Source organism: Chelonia mydas, chromosome 9 (assembly GCF_015237465.2).
Source record: "Chelonia mydas isolate rCheMyd1 chromosome 9, rCheMyd1.pri.v2, whole genome shotgun sequence".
Lineage (NCBI taxonomy): Eukaryota > Metazoa > Chordata > Testudines > Cheloniidae > Chelonia > Chelonia mydas.
Genome location: NC_057855.1, coordinates 51,910,626 through 51,927,853, shown reverse-complemented (window position 1 = coordinate 51,927,853; position 17,228 = coordinate 51,910,626). Strand labels below are relative to the sequence as shown.

The following is a 17,228-nucleotide window of genomic DNA, read 5'->3' as shown; positions in this document are numbered from 1 at the left end:
CAGCCCAGCCAGCGGGGCTGTGGTGGGTGGGGGTGGAATTCCGCGCATACCCGAGGTTTGCAGTGCTGGGCCCACAGTGGGGTTACCACTGGCCCATGGGGCCAGGTGCCTGCCCCGATGTTTGTTCAGGTCTCGAACAGGGACCCTGAGGGCTCAGTCTCCATTTCCCTTTGGTTATGTGAGTGTAGCTTATCATGCCAGAACAAGCTGAGTGAGTGGAACTGTGAGTATGTCTACACACATATGCCCGTGTTTGTATGTCCATGTTCCTGTCTGTGAGGGCACATGAAATGCTAGGAATCTGAGAGGGGCTGACCCAGTGACATGTGTTTCTGTGTATACACACACACGCACATGCACACACTACACAAACACAAACACAACATGGGACGTCTCAGACACGCTGAAGCCAGTTCCCCAGCTGGCAGGGGCCTGTCCTGGTGCATTAAATTAAATGCACTGAGCCTCGCCTCCTGACCATGACACCTTGGATGGTTGCCCACAATGCCCACCCATAAGTCTGGCCCTGTTTGGGGGACAAAGCCCCCTTACCCCCTTCCACAAACTATGCCCATGCTCTGGGTGCTCAGTGAGACCCTGTCCTGGAACCTTACTGGGGGACTTAGCAGCCTGGATAGTTAAGTGGAAATATTGTCCTGCCAAAGTTTATTGTTGTTATAATTTGTTTGTATTGCAATAGCACCTGGGAGCCTTAGTCCTGGCCCAAAACCCTACTGTGCCAAGTGCTGTACAGACTCTGAACAAAAGACAGCCCGGTGCTTACAATCCAAGTATCAGACAAGAGGCCACCTGACAGACAGAGGTTTAGACTGGGTAGCTCCAACCTCTGTCACAGTTAATGGAATGGGGAAGCTGTGTTTTGTTCACCCCCTGGGAAATGTCCTCTGAATTTGCTGCTTTGCTCGCTATGAGTTATTGACTGTTCCTGGTGAGACTGAGCACTCAGAATTCGAAATCTCTAATTAAAAATAATTATCAGTTTAAATATTTAACCAGTTTTATTGACACACTGCTTTCATTTCATGCATAGTGTTGCAATAATAGCAAATAAACATGGAAGCCTCTTGTTAACTTGGCAAAGGGAGGGGTGGGGTGAGTTCTCCACCTCCAGTGGAATTCAGCACACACACACACACACACCCCGCGACACTGCTCACTCACTCTTCCCAGAGAGGACTTGTGTTTGGGACTTTTTAAGACATGGTTGAAGAGCAAGTGACTTGCCTCTGGAATGCGCCAAACTGCCCCAGATGACACGTATTTGCAAAATATTTCCTAGGGAACCATACACACCACTCTTCCTGCCTGCAGCCCTACACACCAGGGCGTGGGGCCAATGATAGGCAAATGGGGGCATTTTTGTGGGAGCTCAGTGTTAAAATAATGGCAGTACATCTCAGTATGAGGGCCTGATCCCAGCACCCTATGTGATTGGAACTCCCAGTTACTGCAAAAAGGTGTTGTGATGTTTCACACTCACAGGACTGGGACCAAAGAGCAGCTGGACCTGCTGGGAGCACTCTGCTATGTGAAATAGGGTAGAGGGAAAGTCTTGGTCAATGGCCTTTTTTGTTTGATTATTGTTCCTGTTTCTCCCTCTTACATCAGTCTGTCTTCTAGCATTGTCTAGATTGATTAGATCAATTCCATTATTGTTAGAGATTGATTTTGATTATTCATGGAGCAGGGACTGAGTTCTCTTCTTTATTTTCTCCGCTGCACCAAGCGCACCGCTGGCCATCAACAAACAATAAACCATCATCATAACTCTTGGTTACCCATATGCTGAATCTGTCTTTCTCTCTCCATCTGATTCTGCTTTCTACACCTATTTATCCCCCTCTGCTACAGCTACAGTACATATGCCTCTTTCTTTATATTCCATTCTTTAAGGTTGAATTCTCTGTGTTATCTGGTTTCTACAACACTGAAAACATTTTCTCTTGGTCCCTTTAAATAGGTGGTGTTAATGCAGTGAGTTGTATTAATGAATAGGCAGCAGGTTTAAAACACAGATTAGGAAGTACTTCTTCACATAGAAAAGGATGAACCTGCCAGAAGCTGGGACTGGACCAAGGGGGTGGATCACTTGAAATTGCCCTGTTCTGTTCATTCCCTCTGGAGCGTCTGGCACTGGCCCCACTGTCATAGACAGGATACTGGGCTAGATGGACCATTGGTCTGACTCGCAAGGCCATTCTCATGTTCTTATGCTGTATAATATCTCATCCTCCTTCCTTCCAACCTCTCGCCATTTGCTCCTTTCTTCCCATTCTCTTCTTTCCCTCCTCACCCCCCAGGATGGCTCTCTGACATTTTATTTTCACCCTCTCTTCAGATCACATTATTCCCCCCATCCATGAGTTAATTTTCACTTCTCTTATATTTCCTGTTTCCTCCTTTCTCCACAGCTCCCTCCACAGTTCCCATCATGCACCAGGTAAGTGCCACCATGAGGAGCATCACACTGTCGTGGCCTCAGCCAGAGCAGCCCAATGGCATCATCCTGGACTACGAGATCCGTTACTATGAGAAGGTGAGCCGGATCTGCCACCCCGAGATCAGCAGCACTGTGGGTTCACGACCAGCCACCGTAAGCCTGAATGAAAGCAGGGGAAGAAGTCTGGGGTGGGGACAGACACTCCAGGCTCTGAAATGCTTCTGTATTTTTTTCCTTGTTGTGGATTGTTAATTATGGGCCTGAGCCACCACCCATTGAACTCAGTGGAAAGACCCATTGAGTACAGTGGGGTTAGGATTAGGTCCTTGGATAACTCAACAAAGTTTTATCATGAGAGATAACACCCAGCCCTGGCAGGTAAATTGGGTGTGAGGTATGGGTATGAGGGGGCATAAGTGACACTGCTGCTAGACTAGAGTTTTGGGTCATGTTGAGTTAATTGAATGTGAACTAACTAAAGTTCTGTAAGACAATCGTAAATGCTAATCCAGACACACCACCAGCATTTGTTCCAGGACAGAAATGTCTGTTTCTGGTCTAGATGCAGCATAAGTCGAGCAGTGAATTAACTTGAGTTACAACATGACCCGAGAGTCTGAACAAAGCCTAGTGTGCTGGATGAGAGGATGCGTGTAGAAGAGCCATGTCCAGGCATTTGTTCTATGTGTTTTTAAAGGGAGGGAAAGAGCCAGGTATAGAGCGCAAAATGGTGCTGAGCAGGTTTCCTCCAACACCAGCTCCGGCCATTCACTTCAAGGGGCTCGTTCCTTGGCTGCATCCCACTCCACACCTGCTAGTCCAACACCACATGGCGCAGCCTCCATAATTCCTTTCTGCTCCACAGCTGGTCAAGTGCTGACCTGTGCACCCCTCTTGTCACGTGGACAAGCAGGGCTAGGAGAAGACAGGTCAAACCGACTTTTCCTTAGTGACCCCATTTAAGATTTGAATCTAGGTGACAAACAGGGTGACAAACAGTGCTCACTGCCCCAGCAAACGCATTCGTGTTTGTAGTGTGGTAGTGCTTTGAGACCTCAGCTGAGACCAGGACCCTGTTGTGCTAGGTGCTGTGCATGCACATATGCCCCAATGACCTTGCAATCTAACTGCACAAGATGGGGGGGGAGGGAAGGGAGAAGGAAAGACTTGTCTTCGTCCCCATTTGCTGATGTGTTTGCTTTCCTTACTCACTTCTGCAGTCTTTCCTTGTACCTGCAAGCGGTCTTTCAAAGAAGCCATGGCAGGTTGGCAGTGTGACACCCGTGTGCAATGTGTCTAGCTACCACACTGTATACATATAGACACACACACACACACACATATATATATATATTAATATAAGGCACGCATTTCATTAGTGACAATATGGCCATGTGCATTTTCCTTCAGTGCTCTGTATTTTCAGTGCAGAATGCTTGGAGTGGGGTGACTGGAGCAGTAACACTTTAACCCCAGTATTCCCATTCCACCAGTGGATCAGCCTCATGCCTGAGTAGAACCCTGGGGTGGCCATTGGATGGGACTACCGTTGCTCTGGGACCGTGCCACTCCCTCCCTTTGATCGACACCAGCCTTCCTTTGCTGTTCCCCGCAGGATCACAACGAGTACAATTCATCCATGGCCAAGAGTCAAACCAACACGGCCAGGATCGAGGGGCTGAGGCCTGGCATGGTGTATGTGGTGCAGGTGCGAGCCCGGACAGTGGCTGGCTATGGGAAATACAGCGGGAAAATGTGCTTCCAAACGCTGACAGATGGTGAGTGTGTGGCAAAAGGAGGGGGTAAGAGAGAGAGAGGCTTCACTTGCAGCTCAAGCTGTAATTGGATTAAATAAACCTGTCTCTCCAAACCCCAGCTCCCAGAGGGGCAGTGTGGCAAGAGCCAGGTGATTTATAGTGATGTTTGATTAATTGCCAGCTGGAGGAGTAATCTGTTTTAAATCTCTTATCTCTGTTTTCTCCTCCACCATTTAACTGCATTTCCCCGCATCTGTATGTGGCTTGGATTATTTGCATGCCAGCCAGGGGAGAACATGAATGTTAACCCCTTCCTGACCCCATGCCTCTCACCACAGGAGAGCTTGCTAAGAGTCTGTTCTGGCTGAGCTGGGAAGTATGTCACACTAGCGTGTGTGTGCTGTATGAGGGTACGCACAGAGATGGGGGAGGGGATGTGATCTGAGTGCCACGGAACTCACATGCACATAGAAATGAAGGATGGAAGAGAACTGTCAGGCCAGCTGCTCTAGTCCCTCTCCTGGCCAGTCCGGGGTTGTTGCCTACACTCCACTCTCTGCTCACTGGGGTGGTCTACGCTGCAATCCAAGGTGCAACTGCAGCTCAATTAGACACACGCATGCTAGCATGGCTGAAAATACCAGTGTACACGTGGCAGGGGGAGCTTCAGCGGGGGCTGCACACAGCCACTGGGGAGCTACTCATGTTGCTGGAGCCTGCACCACCACCTCGACACTGCTATTGTTAGCCATTCTAGCAAGGGTAACGTTAGCGCGGTATGTCTACCCGACCTGCAATAAACCCCTCAAACTGCAGAAAAGACACACCCTTGGTCCAGGCATTTTTTTAACCAGTCACTCAATGGAATGTCCGCTCTTTCCTTCCAGAGACTATTTCACACTCTAACAGGCCTCCCTCACAGGAAGATTTTCCCAGTATTCAGCCCCGGTGTTTCAGTTTCATCCCACTACTTCCAGCCTCTCCTTCTTCAGCCCTAAATCTTTCCACTTCATCTGTGGCACTTACCCCCTTCAGATTCTTATAGATTATGTCCCTCCAGCCTCTGCTCCCTTGCTCTCATTTCACAAGCCCTACACATTTAACTCTTTGACTCTTCCCTCCTGTAAATCAATCCCCCAGCTCTTTAATCATTTGTATGACACTTCTCTGAATAACATCAATAAAAGACGCAAAGAACAGACTAAAATAAGGAGATTAGAAAGAAGCTATCCTTCCTGTACGTGCTCTCTCCTACTCTGTATAACAGTTTATTAGTTGTATATTCGGTAAGTCACTCTAAGAGATGAACAAACTGCTTCAAATCAACTAAGAAGTGACATGAAACATTCCCCAGACTCAGAACATTTTAAACCTGATCTAAATCTCTTCAGGGCAGATGGATCCAGAAATCAGGCCAAGCAGTGAATGGAGGTGTTCAGGGTCCTTTCCTCAGTTCAGTACATTGTACCAAAAGGTCTAGCTCTTTCTCCAAAGTTACACAACAGCTAAGGATATTTGGATCCATTCCTCCGGTTCCAACTTGTCTTTGTTTCTTAGCATGAAAAATTGCCAGGTAACCTTAAAAAATCATAAGGTGGGGGGATTATTTTTCATTCTCACAACACTCCCCAGTCCTTCAGGGAAGTGCTGAAATTGGCAAAGAAAGGCTTTTCTTGTGGTAGTCTAACATGCCCAGAAGCCATAAGTTCAGAAATCTCCCAAAGGCAGTCTGTTCTCTCTGATTTCCAGCCCATTTGTACCTCCTCTAGAGTAACATGCCATGGGCTCAATCCTGCAAGGTGCTGAGCATTCTGCCTCTGATCCAGCAAAATATTTAAGCATGTGAGTAGCCCCACTGAAAACAACAGAGCTCTGTTGATTTACACCAGTGCAGGATCGGGCCCGTAATAGCTCTTACTACTACTGTTTATGAACTTCCAGGACGTCACATGATGGATGCTAGTTCCCTAGATTGCTCCAGTGAAACCACACAACCAGTAGTCTGCTATGAACATGTATGTGAGGGTTTCTCCTATGAACACAAGAGGATTAGAATTGAGGCCTATAGCTAGGGGAGAAACTCCATAGCTCTGTCACCTCCGAACCTGTGTCTTTTCTTTCTCCTTTGGCTCTGTTATTCTGGGCTTTGCCATAGTGAAAAACTGAATAAACTCAACTGAACATGCCACAGATGCAAAAGACCCTCAGCCTCTCTTCCAAATCTATGCCTTTATATTGCATGTTCAACAAAGTGTCATATGTGCCCATGCAGATTGCACATGTTTGAATCAAGCTAGATGTCTGTATACCAGCAGGATAATGCACATGCTTAATTGTGGGTACAAATGGATTAGCAGCAGCTAGGATTTTCAAAGGGGCTTAAGGGAGATAGGAACCAGCTATTACTGAAATGTAATGGCAGCTGGGTGCCTAACTTCCTTAAGCACTGTTGAAAATCCTCAGCCATTAATATTAATTTGTATTGGGGTGGCAGCAGGAGATCCAGTCAGGGCCCCATTGTGTTCAGTCATGTACACAGATATGTAGAAAAAGACAGTTTATAGCCCAGAGACGCAGAAGCCATTAAAAGAAAAATATGGCCCTATGACTGTTGCCCAGAAGCACAAAGACAGAAAGATGTGTGTGATTGTCTGTGGCAAATGTTAATTATTTATATTACTATAGCAACTAACGGCCCCAAACAACATCAGAGCAGGCACACAGTCAGAGATTTATTCAGAGCAATTCAATGACTTGTCCAAGGTCACACAGTGAGGTTATGAGAGAGTCAGGAATTAAACCTACATCTCTGGAGTGTTGATGAAATGCCTTGACCACAGAACTATCCTTCTTCTCTGAAAAGTTCTTTTGCCTTCTCATATTTAAGAAGCTAACCTTCAGCAGGTTCTTTTGTGTATTTTTTCTGAAAGGCAAACATCTAAAAGCATAAGGAAAAGGAAAAACACAGAATGACTGAAAGGATGCAAATAAAAAATGAATGTCTTGAATATTCAGGATTAGTGAAGGGAGAAGAAAACTCTGCCTCCAATAAGCAATTAATTGAAATTTAATAAGAATGGATATTGTAGATTATTAAATAATCATTGATCGTTAGATGAGACTTTCTCAGGATTTAAGTAGCACGCAGGAGATAAATCTGGTTACTAGCAACTAACTGTGAAAAAGAAAAACTAAAGATAAAAGGAGTGCTAAATACCTCCTTTTGAAGGACTTTTACTTTAACCTTTTGGTTTCTGCTTCTGGCACAAGTTAACAGGTCTTTCTCTCTAGAAAATGAATTATTACTATTTGTATTGCAACAGGAATGAAGAGTGCGGCCCTGTTGTACTAGGTGCTCTACAGACACGTATCGAGAGACAACCCTGGCTCTAAGTAGTTTTTCATTTATATAGACAAGACAGACAAAGCCAGGGAGGGAAACAGAAGCACAAAGATGGGAAGGTCACGCAGCAGGGCACCGGCAAAGTCCAGATCAGGACCCAAGTGTCCTGAGTCACAGTGCCGTGTCCTTATCTGGTACTCCATCAGCCAGGCGGTCATTGCTAAATAGACTTAAAGCATTCGAGGCTGATTCTTGTTTACATTAAGACCCCTGTGCACTACTCCGACGGTGTAAAAGGCTTAAAGTAGGCATACATGAAGTTGAAATGGGCCTTAATGTAAATGAGAACCAGTCCCTTGGGATGAACTCCTGTCGTAAGATTCTGGATTTTCATATCTCCCCTTCCGGTTTTAACTCCTTCGCTGCTGCAAGTTCAGTGTTTGTGTCTTGGTCACATTTTTGTGACAAAAGGGTCTGTTCAAATGAACAGGACACAGCAGCAGATCGTATGTTTTCTCCTGTGTGACCCTGGAAATCAACTTCCTCAGTTGCTCCAGCTACTTCCCTGTGTTCCATGGAGTTCAATGGCTGTTGCAGCTACAGCTCTCTTTGCAAGATGGTCACTCGCGCTCTGTAGCTATAAGGAGCCAGTGAAGCTAGAGTTCTCCTCGTAACTACTCTTTTTTTCTCATTTCCAGCATGTTGATCCCCTCAGGATGGTCTCGGGGGAGGGCAGGGAGTAGGGCATCTATATGAGCTGAGAGTCACATTGTTGGACCATAGCTGTGGGGTAAATGAAGAGCGATGGCTGGGATTTCCAAAGGAGCTCCCAACTCTACCTCTCTTTGAAAATCGCAGCCGTAATTGCTAAATACTCCCTCTGCCCCAAGCTCATGGCTCTAAAACTCCTTCCATCTCCACTTAAACCCATGATCAGCTCCCTCTTGGTAATGTATAATTCTTGTGCAAAGCCGAGGGTTGTGCAGTTACCCCCTTCCCATCCCATCCCTCCTTCCCCCCAGGCCCAGTGCTCAGTCACTGGGGAGTCTGTTGTGATCTGCTGTGGCAGGTGCTCAGCAGGTACCTTGTGTGAGTCAGTGTGCTCTAGAGCACCGAAACAAAGCCCTACGCATAATAATCTAACATGCGGCAGCATGGCTGGTGCCATGGCTGCCAGACCCAGACCTGAGGAAAAGGTGGAGGTTTTCAGCTTTTCACAAGATTCAGAAATGTGTCACATTCGCTCAACCTGCCAACCTTTCTGTTCAATTTTTTAACCTCAAATGCACGCGAGTCGTGTGTGACAATCCGCATCAGGGCTATGCAAGCCCAGGACTGTCTCATCCCTTTGCTTCTTTCCGAGCCTATGGTGATGCTCCCAACCCACAAGTGGTTGGCCTTGCTGAAGAGGTGGGAGGAGCCATATATCTGGTGCCTCAGTCTCATTCTGCCACCCTTATTCCCAGTGAATAGTGCCTTACTCCATTGAAGCCAACGTGGGCAGCTTCTCAGCCAAAGGGCAGCAGAATCAGGCCACGAGAGGTTTGTCCTTGGCTCTTCCTTGGGTCGGAGAGAGAGTAAGATGCCTTTCTGCCTTGCAGATGACTACAAGTCAGAGCTGAGAGAGCAGTTGCCTTTGATCGCAGGGTCTGCAGCAGCCGGTGTGGTCTTCATTGTCTCGCTGGTGGCTATTTCAATCGTCTGCAGCAGGTACCATTTTTCACCCGCAGTCTTTAGCTTTTCCTTTGCAATCAGAAGGGAGAGTCTCCCTGGCATGCAGGGGCCATGCCTCTGATGCAGTGAGAGGGCCTTCAAGGAGGAGCCATTGGCTGCAGTGCCTCCTGCTGGCCAGCCCGGAGCAAAGCAGCAGCCAGACTGCAGAGAAGGGGAACGGTTCACAATTCCCCTTGGTTGGGTGTGCCGTGCTGTATAGGTGTAACAGGAACTGAACTGAGATTTGGAGGTGGTGGAAAGTACAAAGTAAACAGCATGTGCAAGAAATGCATGTGAGGTGGGGAAGGATGAAGTATCCTTGCAGTACTAAAGGGCACGAGATGTGAGTCTTCTGGTTCCCATTAAAGCTTGCCACTTACTGAGCTATGTTCTGCCCTCTGAGCAAACCTGAGGGCATTAGTTGGGCCACAGCTGAATGAGCTGGGGACACCTAGCACAAGGCAGTTTACAAATGACCATTATGCTTGTACTAGAGAGTCCCAAGGCAGCGCTGCCACAGGTAAATATCACACCAGACAGTTCTCAGTGGGTGATACATTTTTCAGTGAGTTTTTATGCGAACACAATGAGAAATTAGACGTGAAACAAGAGGGGAAGCGTGTTTCATTCAAGTGAACATGAGCCATGGAGACAGCAACAGATTTAAAGGAGTCTAATCAGAGAATTTACTTCAACAATATTTTTGCAAACATGGACCCAGTTTTATTGTCTCCCACCCTTTCCTGCTCCACTCACTGAATCTGTAGCACTCAGGGAGCAAAAATTGGGCATGCGGATTCCAGAGCTACAATTTATGCTGGGTCACTGTCTCTTCCTTCTCCTGTGGACACTCACTGTTTCAAATCTCTGACATACAGACAGATATAGGTAGACAGCTGTGCGTGTGGGTGTGTCTCTATCGATATATCTGCATGTGACTGTGCACATCTGTATCACCTCGATGTAGATATTTGTTAGTGCATGAGTAATAGGCATCATTTTCCCATGCCAGTGCAGGTAAATTCATTATCACACTCTTTTTCAGAGATGCTCTGAGTGGTCTGGGTAAGAATGAGCCACTTATACATTACCTGAACAATTTGTCTCCCCTTTCCCTAGGAAGCGGGCTTACAGCAAAGAGGCCGTGTACAGTGATAAATTACAGCACTACAGCACTGGCCGAGGTGAGTGGAGAGAAAAACGGTACAGCAGGTTTGTGTTGGAGAAAGAAAGTTGTAACATGTGTGTTTCCTATACACTAATAATTTTTACAGAGAGCTGCAACTGTCTGTGGCTTTAGAAGTCACATGGAAAGATAAACTTCTCCGCGCAGCCTAACTCAGATGAAGATGATACACAGGACAATAGCAAAGGATTTATAATCATAAGCTCAGTGCAGCTCAGCACACCTTCATGGGCTTGAAGAAGGAGAGCGAGGCAGTTTGGTGGAGAGAGAGGGGGAGGCTATTGTACAGTAAGGTGCAGTATAAAAGAAGGAGAGAAGCAGACAGTGACTATAGGGTGGAATGAGTGGGGTAGACACATTGCATGCCTCTGAAGGTGAGGAAAAGGAGTCGGAAGTTGAGGGAGAGAGGAAGCTAGTGAAGGGAGATGGAGCTAGCGAAGGGGTCTAAGGAGAGCAGATGTGATCAGCGCACTGGGAAAGGATGCTGATTTTAGCAGGAGAGCTAGTGCTCGACAAATAATTGGCTTTTCGGTTTGGTTTTGAAAAGTCTGAAAAGAAATTTTATTTCAGGTCTACCTGAAACAAAACAATTTTTTCAGTTTTTCTCACAAAAACAGAAAACCCCAAACATTTTGCTTGCGGTCAGTTCAAACCTGCATTTTTCAGCAAATAAATTATTCACCAAAAAAAAAAAAAAGATCACCCAATCTAGTTTTTGCTAGACTGGAACTAATAACAGACAATCCAAAGTGGAGGAGGTTGCAAGACGCAAACTGACAAGACCCAAATTGAGCAAGGCATGGATCAGGATTTATTGTAGCAGGGCTTGAGGGGAAAGGGCAGATCTTAGAGATGGTATAGTGCGAGAAATGACAGGACTTGGTCAGAGTCTCAGCATGATGGGAGGAGGAGAATAAAATATGCAGTGGGGCTGACTCTTGCAATTTTTATCATGTCTCTCCCGATATTTGGGTTCTTTTAAAGCTCCAGATGCTGGAGGCAGGTGATTAGGTGAGATTCTCAGCTTTCCTTTTAAAAAAAGTAGGTTTGTAGCCCTCATTTCTGCAAGAAAATCTTGAAAATGTGACTTGAGTGCATCTTAGAGGCTCAGAGACCAGGAGACCAATAAAAAGAACCCAACTGTTGTCATTGTTTTAGTCTTATGATTTTAAGACAAACTTTGGATTTTGAGGGGGCCTGACTCATGGTTTTTGAACAGATTTGCAATACAGAAACTGGCGTCTGTGTTTTGAGTCAGGGTGCTGTAGAGTTTCACATGGATAGATAAGAGGGGGCATGTTGGGGGGCTGAGAGATCTGATAACCTGAAGTTTAGACACGTTGAGCTGGAGCAGTCTGTCAGGCATCCATAAGGAGGTATCAGAGAGACAGCAAAGGTGCAAGGCTGGTCAGGAAATGAATATCAAAGTCAAGAGAGCAGACGGATGGCTTAACCCATGGGCTGACTGGAGAGCATCTAAGGCAAGAATAAGACGGGCGGGATGTGGGGGCAGTGACAGAGCAGGTGCCTCCCCAAGCAATGCTGAAAAGCAAAAGCATGGAGAGCTTGAAAGCCCTAGGAAGAAAGAGCCTGGAGAGGGAGGGGCCATGAGCCAGGCAGAGGGTGCAGGGGTCATGAACGATCGGAGAAGGCTGTAAGGCTCAGCTTTGCGACTGGTTGTGATGAGAGCAGTTTGGAGGGAGGGAAGTAGCTGAATTCAGGGCAGGGGAGTCAGCCTCACACTCAAATCAGTGTTGGAAGGGACCTCAGGAGGTCATCTAGTCCAACCCCCTGCTCAAAGCAGGACCAACACCAACTAAATCACACAGCCTCATCTAACTGGGTCTCCTCCTGGCTTTCTCCTTACATGGATATTTAAAAAGTTTGCTGGAGTTAAGCTAGGCCCTGAACAAAAAATATTTGCTGGAATCTAAAAAGCTTTTTAGCATCTTTCGTGCAGACCATGGGGTGGCATCTCTTCTGTTGGCTTCACCACTCTTATGCTCAGTAAGAGGCCGGCGCTTCTAGCTCGCACTGGGCAACAGGAGGCTATGTTGCAAATAGCTGGAAAGGCTTATTGACTCGATGCCCCTGATCTGGTTGGTAAACAAATACAAGAACCTGAAGGACAAGAGGGAGTTCTTATTTTTCCAGAGGGGGTTAGCTTTTTTAAACCTCCCTTGGAGGTCTGTAGATCCACAAGTCTGAATAAAATCTAAGCATTGGTTGTGTGCAGAAAGTATAGCTTGTACTCAGATACTCTTCCAGTGCACGAGCTCTGTTCTTGATAAAATAGCAAATGGACCTTCACTCATTTACTATCTTTTCCAATGCAGGTTATAAAGCAACAGCCCCAGCCAGTATCTGCCACCCACATTTCCACAGACTTCACATGCTCTAGCCACGCATGGAACCAGCTGCAAAGAGTTGAATTCTGCAGTTCCCAAGTTCTTCAAGGAATGTCTCTAATACAAACACACACTTCTCTTTAGGGCTTTGCAGATTACAGACAGCCTCAGTACCCACGTAAAGCAGGGCATGGCAGGAAAGCAGCGGAGTAGGAACTGAGATACAAAATTGGGACCAGCTGAAATCCAAATTACAGTCTACCACAGAAACCTCCCAGATGCATTCATTTTCTTTAAAAAGGACCCAAGGTGTAGAACAGATGGGATTAATTATAATTGTAATGAATAGATTATGTTATTTGAGAAATAGCATGAGGCATGTAATTGGACTACAGGAATGCAGATGCACAGGGGCAGAGTTAAGGTTGCATGTTGCATTTTCTGACTCTGAGTAATTCACTCTGTAACCCTAAAGTTCTTTTAGTCATTTTTGTATGGAATTTCCTGGGGGGGGGGGGGGGGTTAATAGAGAAAACAGAGTTCAAAAACCACAGATACCAACAGAAAGAGATTAAAGAAAAGCATGCAAAACCAGAAAATAAGAGCTAAAATCTAGAAATGTACAGGTATATTGTTATGCCTCTGAGTTACTAGATAGTGAACGGACACCTTGTTTTCAGGGTTAGTTCCAGCCAGAGTACTACGGAGGGCTGATGAGTCATGCTAAACAGTGTGTCCAATTTGCTTGCGCTGGTTGGGGAAGGTGGCACCCGAATAGTCGACTGCCACAGATTCCAAAAAGTGCTGAAGCTGTAAACCCCAAACCCATCAGGGATTCTTGATCACACTGAGGCCTAAACATCAAGCCAAGTTTTGGAATATTGGACCAAGAGTTTTCAAAATGATAGAACCTATTTCTCTGTCACCTTGCACTGTGTAATCATGCAGCCCCCTGCAAAATGGGTGTGAATGCTGCCCTTCTGATTCTGTCATCTCAAATGCAGGTGACTGCAACTGATAGCTACAGAGGAAGGAGCTGCGGACTCCTGCTTCTGTTTTTCCTACCTCAACCAAAACTCCCTGTCCTTGCCATGTTTAAATGTTAGGGAGATGAGATGGGTGAGGGAATGTCTTTTATTGGACAGGAGCTGATGCAATAAGAGATATACCCTCACCCACATTGTCTCTCTAATATTGTGGGAACAACCCGGCTACAACAGCACTGCATGGTTAAATGTTGTCATGTATCATATGCCTACATAATATACCAGAGCAACACCCAGAGCCAAAACAGAGGTGTCTGGGAGAGGAGGTGGTAGAATACCGTGGAATCAGGGAAGATAGAGGATGGTTTTACCTGGGATTTGCAGCTTATTATGCATACAGTCCTTATTCACGTGGATAAAACTACTGAGCCATTGGCTGCTCCTATGAGTAAGAATTTGCCTGAGATTTGTATCACTCTCTTGAAAAAGTTTTTATGTATTTTGACTGATGAATTCTTGTGCTGCTAGTTTGGAGTCCAAGTGTACAGATCCTTGCAGTTGAGTTAAACTGTATCCCTGTTTAGGAAGCTAGGTTACAATGTCATGGCTTTTATTGTTAATCATGGTGATTATGGTGGTGCCTGAGAGCTGACTAAGATCCGGGGTCCATTGTTCTAGGCACTGTACAAACACAGATTAGTAGAGTTCTAGTTAATTCCACGATTTTTTTTGGAGGGTGGAGCTTAGCTGAATGGAAAGACAGGTGAGACGAAGGGATTGAGGATGTGGAGCAGGTGAGAAGAGGGGACGAAGCAGACTATGAGCGGGTAGGTGTGGAGTGATGCTAAATTGAGCTGAGAGACTGTGAGGAGGAAGCGGGAGGGTTGGAGCAAAGAGCCAGTCAGTCAGGGCAGAGAAAGTCCAGTTAAAACTAAAAAATATTTTAGATGGATTTTGATCTTCTTAGCTCCCCACTGAAAACCCTTGCAATCTTGATGATTTTGTAATCTTTGAGACCAGCAAATCTTTAAGCAAATGTTTTTTACAGTTCTCTAAATACCACTGGATTCCTATTAAATACAAGGGTTCTCTCTTCCCTCTGTCACTTCCTTGTCCCCATTTTCATCTCTTCTTCTGCATAGTTGGCGTTGATCCTGCTTTGAGCAGGGGATTGGACTAGATGACCTCCTGAGGTCTCTTCCAACCCTAATATTCTATGATTCTATTTCTCTACCTGGAAGAAAGGGTTTGTTGAAAGCCTACCAGCTAGTGCCTTGTCCACAAAGTCACTACTGTTCTTTGCAGCCTGTCCTCTGACTTGTTCCCAGTGCTGAGCACTTGTCTCCATCGCTGGAAACAGCTCACATGAAGTGACGCAAAAATATTGCAGCAAGAGAACAGATGTCTTTGGAAGAGGTAGGACGGCCCTGCCCAAACTAGGATTTCAAAAGGATACTAGAATACACCCTCTTGAACCAGTCCTTAGGAAAGATAGAAAAGGGTTTGTTGCAGGAACCTTTCTGCAGCTCCACTTGCAATTTGTGATCTTGGGGTCACATTGCCAATTGGCGTTTTTCCTCCCTGTTTGCAAATATTGCCGACCTCCTTGAAGGAGGTAATTCTTGACGCACCAGAATGATTACAAATAAAAGCCATGAGCTGTGAGGTCTGCACCTGAAAGCTCTGCTGTGAAGAGTGGAAAATAGGCTCTTGGATCGCCAGGGAGACTGCCAAGGTTAGAGAGACAACTAACGCTAATGCTATTATTGCACATACTAAAGGAAAACAGGTGGGAAATTTGTGGAGAGCAGCTAATGCACTAACAAGTGCATCAACTGGAACAAATAATGCATTCACTTAACTGAACAGCAATTAGAGTCTCCCCTCACCTGGCCCAGCTGTTCATGTTAGAGCTACTTTGGGTGGGTAGTGGGTGGGGAGTAGCAGGGGCAGGATATGATGTGGGATCCTGGGGAAAGGGATACTTGACTAGAGCTGTGCCATCATCTGATTTTCAGTGGCCAAACTGAAAAATAATTTTTAGAAGCTTCATTTCAGATCGATCCACAATGAAAAATGTTGTAACGTTTCGGTGAACCAAAAAGGTTGAAAATATTTAGTCTCCAGGTGAATGAAGTGCTTCATTTCATGCCTGAGTTTTTTGTACCATTTTAAAACTGAAGTACAGTGAACTGAAAAGTGATTTTGATTCAAAAAATTGAAACGTTTCAGTTAAAAAATGTCAAACTAAACTTTTTCAGCTTTTCTGATTATTTTTTTTGTGTGTGTGTGAGGGCAGGGGAGGTGTTCAACCAAAACAATTTGATGAATTTGCAAAAAGTTTCAGCCAAACCAAATCTGCATTTTGGGGTGAAAAAATGTTTCATCCAAAAAATTTTGCTCAGCTCTACACCTGATAGATGCGACGAAACATCTTCTGTGCACAACAGGCCTTTGTGGATTACTCCAAAAGGGAGATTTGTCCTTTGATGCATGTTTGTGTACATGCATGCCTGCATCATTGCAACAGGCAGAATGTGTATAATTTGTATATGTAGTTGAATGCATATGTGTGGGAATCCCTGGTTCTGGTTATCAAAGAGACATGGCCCTCCTATCCAAAGCAAGGGCCCCTGGCTTCTCTTCCACACCAGCACTGAATATTCCATGCTGAAAATGATGTAGCTTGCAGTTTTCTTTTTGCTTCAGCAATCTGGTGCAGCACCCAGAAATCAGGGGAAGTATGGATTAGGGGAGCTGGTATATCATGTATTCACCATCATCATAATAACTGAGCACCTCAGAAAGGTTAGTGAGTATGTCCCCCAAATACACCCAGGAGGGCAGGAAGTCATGTTGGCCCCATTTCACAGATGGGGAATTGAAACTCAGAATGAGGATGTGATTTAAATCCCCAAGCTCACACAGGGAGTTTGTGAGAGAGCTTGGAATAGAACCCAGATCTCCTCAGTCCCAGCCCAGCACCTTAATCACAAGCCCGTCCTTCATGGAAGAAGAAGGAGGAGAAACTAGTTTCTCATTCATTCTGAGAAATTATTCTGAGACTGAGCTTGATAAATTTATGGAGAGGATGGTATGATGACACTGCCCATAGTGGCATGTGGCCCATCAGTGACTGCCAGTAGCAAAAATCCCCAATGGCCAGTGATGGACACTAGATGGGGAGGGCTCTGAGTTAGTACAGAGAATTCTTTCCCTGGTGTCTGGCTGGTGGGTCTCGCCCACATGCTCAGGGTCTCACTGATTGCCATATTTGGTGTCAGGAAGGAATTTTCCCCCAGGTCAGATTAGCAGAGACCCTGGGGAGTTTTCACCGTCCTCTGGAGCATGGGGCATGAGTCACTTGCAGGTTTAAACTAGATTAAATGGTGAATTCTCTGTAATTTGAAGTCTTTAAACCATGATTAGAGGAC

General features: G+C 45.7%; 1 protein-coding gene across 5 annotated transcripts in view; it reads left to right on the top strand.

Moving 5' to 3' along the window:
• The window catches only part of EPHB1 (EPH receptor B1), a 356,679-nt gene that overhangs the window by 275,001 nt on the left and 64,450 nt on the right, over nucleotides 1-17,228 (top strand). For 4 of the 5 annotated variants that reach the window (XM_007056966.4, XM_043523075.1, XM_027819337.3 and 1 more), the window contains 4 exons: nucleotides 2,433-2,614; nucleotides 4,077-4,239; nucleotides 9,163-9,271; nucleotides 10,394-10,458. In XM_007056966.4, coding sequence (XP_007057028.1) covers nucleotides 2,433-2,614; nucleotides 4,077-4,239; nucleotides 9,163-9,271; nucleotides 10,394-10,458 — 519 coding nt within the window. The remainder of the gene's footprint in view (nucleotides 1-2,432; nucleotides 2,615-4,076; nucleotides 4,240-9,162; nucleotides 9,272-10,393; nucleotides 10,459-17,228) is intronic. The other variant, XM_027819335.3, reaches the window with a different exon arrangement.